Source organism: Pezoporus flaviventris, unplaced genomic scaffold (genome assembly GCF_033815535.1).
Source record: "Pezoporus flaviventris isolate CSIRO_AGI_PZ_B2104156 unplaced genomic scaffold, CSIRO_AGI_Pfla_v1 ptg000063l, whole genome shotgun sequence".
Taxonomy (NCBI): domain Eukaryota; kingdom Metazoa; phylum Chordata; class Aves; order Psittaciformes; family Psittacidae; genus Pezoporus; species Pezoporus flaviventris.
This window is the reverse complement of record NW_026892611.1, coordinates 3,153,805-3,160,794: the sequence shown is the minus strand read 5'-3', so window position 1 is coordinate 3,160,794 and position 6,990 is coordinate 3,153,805. Positions and strand designations below refer to the sequence as shown.

Genomic DNA, 6,990 nt, shown 5'->3' with positions numbered 1-6,990 from the left:
CAGCTCCAGAGAAAGCTCGAAGCCACCGCTCCATCCCTCGCACTGCCCCATACACAGCACACGGCGCAATGGGGGGAACATTCCACATGGAAAACCTGGCTGAAGGCTGGAAGCTGGAAGCCCAGGCGAGTGGCCACTGGCCTCCCCGTCCCCGTCCCCCCCCACTGCCCCAGCTCGCAATATTTAAGCACAATTCCTTACGGCATCACTTGGACAAGTCTCGGGATTAGATGCATGCTGAACTACGACTGGCAATTACAGTAGCTTTTTGCTAGCTGGCACATAACTGTATCTATAAATTTTAGTACAAAAACTTAAAAAATACAGAAACTAGGTCAATTTGTTAACTACATATTTACAGGTAATTACAACTCTTTTCACTCACAATAACTCGAGCTCATTGTCAGTGAAAAGTCAATCTGTGCATGTTCTGAGGTACCCGTACTCAAGGGTGGGGAGTGGGGCAGGGGACCGGAGGGGCGAAGGTCCCCCCGGGTTTGTTCACATCCGTGGGGACGACGCTCGGCCCTCCTGGTTCCTGGACTCAGTGTGTGCACTCAGAGAAAGCAAAGGAGAGAGGGAGCTGATGGTGGGGTTTGGTTTTTCCCTAGGACATGGCTTTAGGATGTTTGAACGGGTGCAAAGCCAACCGTCACATACCAAACTGCCTTCCTCCCCCTCCAAAAGGAGCCTTCAGGTGAAGTGCAAGTATCAAGACCCACAGCTCGGTGGTTAAGGTGCTTGTTTGCCAGCAAATCTGATTTACCAAGTCCCTCTCTAGCTGATAAAGGCCTCTCCTTCCCCAGGAGAAGGGGCAGGGATGCAGCCGGCAGCGTCACAGCCCCAGCTGGCTGAACCTCATTGTGCAACAGGAACCAGGGTTATCCGCTGCCATCGTTCCCTGCTGGGGTGATGTTTACTACAGCCACGAGATCCATCAGCCTGGCTTTTGGTGGGGGCTTTTTTTGGCTATAAACAGTTACCTACAACCCTCCGAAGCGCCTCACACGCATTTCTCAACAGACTCCGACTCAAATCGACTCAAAGAAGTGCAAACTGAAACCAACACAGCAGAGGGGCACCAAGCAGCAGCCCTGTCCGGGCATGCCGCACTCCTCCAGCCTTGGCACGTGGCTCTGGGCTCGCTGCCCACAGCTAAAGACGACACAACTCCTTGTGAAAGGGTTAGGATGTCCCAACCAAACCCGAGCCCTGCCTAAGGAACTCACACGAGACCTTCCGAAAGGGATGTGAGGGCAAACCGCCTCCAAAATCTCTGGTAGCAACAAAGAGAGCCCGTGTTGGCACACTGCTGAGCTGGCTGGGCTTCCCCTGCAGGTAAACATTGCAGTTGGAGGAACAGTTGTGACTTGACACACGCAAGAACCATCTATCCCCAAAATACCAGACATCTCACTAAGATGGGGTCTACAGAAGACAAAGGAGAAGCTGAGAAGGATCTTCACAGCTTGAGGAGCTCGTGGTGTCCAGCATGGCACTCACCCCTCTACTATGAGAGAGAGCAGGGCAAGATTCACTAGAAATACAGAGCAAGCACCCACAAGGAGAACAAGACTGTCCTCTGCCACCAAGCAACCAAAGACATGTGCCTAAGCTGAAGGAGGAATGGACCTAAAGTGCCTGTGTGTGCACATACAAGTCTATGCTGTACACACACATATTTTAAGTCTTCCAATTTAGCTTCTCCTTTGAACCTCCACAGAGCCTGCTCCAGCTATTAGATGCACACAGAAGGAGACAGTGTTTGGAGTTAGCTGTGGCTTCAACTCAGGAATGCCAAAAGAAAGTGCCAAGACTTGCGATCCTTCATGGCAAGATTCAGGGGGGGACTGGGAGCTCAGCGCTGCCCTGGCCCCCTCCCCAGCAGATCCTTACAACACCTCCACTGCTTTCCTATTGCTAAACCATTGTGTTTTCCTCTCTGCTGTCTTCTGACTTTCTGGTACCCTCTAGGAGCTCCCTTCAGTCCTTCACAGTGGCTACCTCACCCTCCCATGCTCCAGAAACAGCAAGCTACAGTGAGCAGGGCAGTCCTGAAGCAGATGTTCATGCCCTCACCCTCAAGAGCCCTGCTGCAGGGGTTGCTTTTGCTCATCAACAGGAGTGTATAGAACAGCAGAACTGAAGTGCCCTGCCAGAAATGCACAGCATGAGGTGTGTGTGCACGTACACCCACACACACATACATACAGAGTAAATATATACACATGAGATACCATATATATATATATCCAGAGAGATGTGCGTGTTCAACGGAGGAATGGGAGACAGTGGTACAATACAATTTATTGCCTCTCAAGAAATGGCACGTTAAGCTGGGGGTGTTACTGAACAGCATCATCCCAGGATGGAGCGGGATGAACCCCGTGCAGGTTACAGCTAGTGTGCAATGCATGTTCTGGAGCGGGAGGGATGGCTGGGATACAGAGCGATGCCAGCCTGGACACAAGCCAGGCAAGCAATGGCTGCAGGGAATAATTTTCTGTGGAAAGCTTGGTATCATACCACATTTAGTTCTTCAACCCCTTTGAAGCTCTCGGGCTTGGAGTGAATGCAGGTGAAACAGAGCTGTGGCCTCCATTTCAGCGCTGCATCTGAGGAAGAAAGCACATAACATGGAAGGGAGAGGTGGCTGCTGACTCCCTGGGACCATGGAAAGCAAGAAAAATGTGATCCCTTTCACTGCTTTTAATTAAAAACAAAAGAAATTTGAATCAGAAAGAGGTTAAAATGCTGGCTCCTCTGCTGTTGTCATCTCTGGGCTAAACTACATCAGAACGTCAGGTCTTTGCAAAGGGGAGAGAAAAGCTATCACAGAGTAAGAGATTCAGGAGTCGAGCTGGTCAAGGGGTCAAGTGAAAACACTGCAATGAAGTTTGCAAAGTAGTCCACACAGAAGAGTTTCCCCAGTGTTAAAATACGAACGTAAAAATATGTCAGAGAACATCTCTGCTGAGGTACTGGAGTAGTTCCCACAAATTACAGTATTTTTAAAACCAAAGTTAGGGCATGACTGCAACGAGCACTTGGGCTTACTTTTAAAAAACAAGAGTTTGCAAACTGATTCAGAGAGAGTGCCTGCATCTCTCTGGTGTGGTGGTGTTCATGTATCTGAGACATGCCAAAGATACATTCAAATGCTCAACACCAAGGGCCTCCTCACATACCTCCAAGGCACAGCCTGAGCCTGACCCATCTGGCTACAGCTGCATAACGGGGTGCTCCCCCTTGAGATGAGGCTGCTTTGGGACAGCTTTCCTTCCGCCACGTACACACAGGGACACACACATTTAGACCAGTTGATCTGAATCAGTTTTTGCAAACTATTTTAATTAAAATATTAACTTGTTGGAATAGTCCAGGTCTGCACATGATATACATGTAAAAATGGTTACTACACAATTCTTTTTGAATACAAAAAAAGCCAATATGGGATAGCCATCATTTGGATTCAGCATTCAGTCATGCTCAACGTTACACAAAGAGATGGGTTGAGAGAATTCTGAAGTAGCTCAATTTAAGCCAGAGACTTTGACCAAATTCAAACCATAACAGAAGCAAAAGAATGAACCCACTCAACTTGCAGGTATAGCCTGTCCCCGCTGCCGCTGCTGCTGTTTGTGACAGAGGAGCTGAACTTCCAAACACTGTGTTAGCACCATGCTCTGGGCACACCCTCTACACTCCCATGGTAAGCCCCAGTGCAATTTTGGCCTTTCATTTCATGTTTGCCTGTCTTTCTAACCCCGGGAAAACACAGGTACCTTCCCTAAATCAGTTTCGCTGCATTTCAACAACACTGCAATGCAAAAGAATGACCCCAAAACATCCAATTCTACATAAAAACATAGCAGAGGGACAGACAATTCACAGTCACCACTTGCCCCAGAAGAGCAACCACAGTCACCTCCACGGGACTACCGCCTCATCCCAGGCTTCCAACAACTGTTAGTACTACAAAGCTCCTTACCAAGGGGCTGCTCAAACACGTTTTGGTGGAGTTTCCATCTTTGATTCGAGTGATATGCTACGTCAAGATGCTAGAAATCCCAGTCGGATTCACCGGACACTGGCAGAGAGTTAAGGATTGGGAGTGGATGTTAATTTAGCTAACGAAAGAACGTCGCCCTGTCGAGTACTGAACAGCAGCGAGACACTAGAGTAGTTACTATATAAATATGTCACATGGACAAACACATTCGGAAAACCTCGCTTTCGAGCCCTATAAACATATTAAAGGCAAATCCTAGAGTTAGCAGCTAGTGTTTTCTTCAAGATGATTAGTGTGCAAGGAAAAACATTTACAAAGAACCCTGGCTGGTCAGCCCCCCAAGACGGAAACCTTTGCCTCAAGCCAAACTTCATCTACCTGCTCTTTCCCCTCACCCCACAGTGCTGGCTGACCAGAGCTTGCACTGGCACAAGAGCACGGGGGCATCTCCAGCTCTCAGCACTAAGGGATGACACGATGCCACCAAGTCACTCGGTTAACGAGACTCCCTGACCCCTTTATCGCCATATGGATTTCACAACCTCCTTTGCTTCCTTTCAGTAGTACAGCAGCTCCAACGAGCCTCTGGAAGTAGTGCCTTCTCGCATGGTATGCTGCCGAAGTATCACAGCATCTCAAGGGACTGTAAGAGTTGTGAAGTATTGCAGCAATGGAAATAATAAAAAGGAGCCTCACATGCAGCAAGATCTACAGTGGTGATGTGGGTTAGTCATCAGCTGGGAAAGAGTCATTGGCTCAGCTCCTCCTGGTACACCGTGGCAACTAAACATTTAAACAGTTGGCTACACTCTACATGTAAACAGGAAATTGCAACAAGCCAAAAAGGTAATAAATTGGTGGATGTAGTGTAATAATGAAAAACCCGATCGATGGCATTTTGTGACTATGGCATCCTTCAAAATACCTCTGGCATTTGAGATTGATTGGCTGAAAGTCTAAACATTTCTGAATGGAGCAAAAAGGACTATGCTGGGCTCCAAGAATTATTCTGATGCTTAGCTAAAATGAGATGTCACAGTATTAGCTGTACAAGTGCATTACTTATGCTCCTCTGCCCAACCTCATCTGAGCTACCAGCAGCACAGTCAGGGGGTGCCAAAGCAGGGATTCCATTTCGAACACTTCTAAGCCTGTTCCCTCCAGGCAGATTTACCTACAGAGCTCTGGGGAAGCTGACCAGGGCCTTCTGAGAGAACAACACATCTTACACGACACGGAGCGGGCACTTGGGTAGAAGGGCCCTGCTGAGCCCTGGTGTCTCTTGGCCTCTCTTCTCACCCTTCTTCCTCACCTGCCGATTTGGAAATGCCTCTTGGCAGAGGCAATACCCTAGCAATTTACCCAATTTAGTGACAAATAAAAAGGGAACAGAAGATCCAGCTGTTCCTCCCCTGGATGTTGGTTTAAAGGCAGCTCGCCTGGTTTTTGCAGGGTGGCAGTTCGAAATTTAGGGACATGGGAGGAGGTCTCCATTCTCCCTCAGACTTCCTACAGATGGCATGACAAGGGCAGTCTGAGGCCCTTCCGTCCTGCCAGTGTGACGACCACCAGCCAACTCTTCTGACTAATTGCATATATTTCTCAGACGCCCTCCCAAGACCCCTCCGAAAAGTAACAAAACAACAACAAAAAACAAAAATCCACCCCCCCCCCAAAACCCTGCAGCCAAATACTATGACATCCCAGTTAGTAAACACAAAACGTAATGCTTTACAAAATGAATACAATATTCCATGTGCACCCAGCTTCCACACGTCAGCACCGCACTGAGGAGGCTGCTGGGCTGGTGTCTGTAGGCAGTTTCTGTTGGCAGACAGCTCCAGTGGAATTGCCACCCTCAGTTATTGTTTAAGTTATGTATAAGACATGTGTGAACCATTGGATATTTGTGAAGTAACACTTGTGCTCCTGCTCATGCCCTGTTCCGTCCGTCCCCCAGAAGCTGTCCGCCTCAGAGCCTGGGGGCTGTTGCGGACCCCTATAGCACTACTTCGAGGTACCCCCTGCATGGGCCCCGAGGGGTGACCCCATGGCTGGGGTCCACCTTGCATTGGATGGCCCCAAGCTTGTGGTGGGCCACCCATGGGATGACCCCAGTGAGGTCCTGCACCCCCAGTAGGATTGTGGGACCAGCCAGAAGCTCCCGGGTAGCTGTGGCTGAACGCCTCGGGGGAGAGATTAGAAAGAACCATGTTACTAAAACCTAGCCTCATGCTCTCCGAGTCAAAGGCTTCGATCTCGCGAGCTTGACGCTCCAGCAGGCTTCGTATCCGCTCGGTACGCTCGTTCTGCAAGGCCAGCATCTCCTCCTCAATCTAGGAAGGAAAAAAGAAAAGAGAGTCTGTAGCGGCAGGACCCCTTTACAGGCATGGCCTCGAGTCCCTGAAGGGCTAGTGAGGAACCTTCTCTCCCCATGTTTATACATGAGACTGGATCTAGATCAGATATCCACTGACACACAATCTGTTCTGAAAGCAAAGGGGTGAGTCTTATAGACCTGTACAAGTCAAAGCATAGGGAATATCAGTGAGAGGGTCTTGGCCCCTGTTCCCTGGTGAATACAGAAGCTTCAGGGGTGCAAACCCAAAGTTTCCACTGATAATAACAGCCTGACACAGATTAATCTTTAAAGATGCAGCAATCCAGAGCTTCCATAAAAGCCTACTGGGAAATCACCTTCAGACACAGCCAAGCAGACTGCCTATGCAGTCAAATACCTGCCAACACAGCTTAATGTGACCTTCACTGTTTGTAGCTGAATCTGATGACGGTGACTGCTGTTTTCGCCAGGATTCAATGTATGAACCCACATTCAGTTTCCTCTCCACTGTTCACTGGCCAGATTTCCTTAGCTCATATTTATCAATTCCTATATAACCCTTTCCTAAATTGGTTTCTCGTATTTCATTACCCTGATACTTTCTCCAGGGTGTGTGGCTGAAGCAAGCAAGCAGAGA

General features: G+C 48.8%; 1 protein-coding gene across 1 annotated transcript in view; it reads right to left on the bottom strand.

The window, feature by feature from the left end:
* Positions 1–3,330: 3,330 nt before the first annotated feature.
* The window catches only part of TAOK1 (TAO kinase 1), a 65,466-nt gene continuing 61,806 nt past the window's right edge, over positions 3,331–6,990 (bottom strand). Inside the window, exon 20 of the mRNA XM_061470089.1 lies at positions 3,331–6,348. Coding sequence (XP_061326073.1) covers positions 5,887–6,348 — 462 coding nt within the window. The 3' untranslated portion in view covers positions 3,331–5,886. The remainder of the gene's footprint in view (positions 6,349–6,990) is intronic.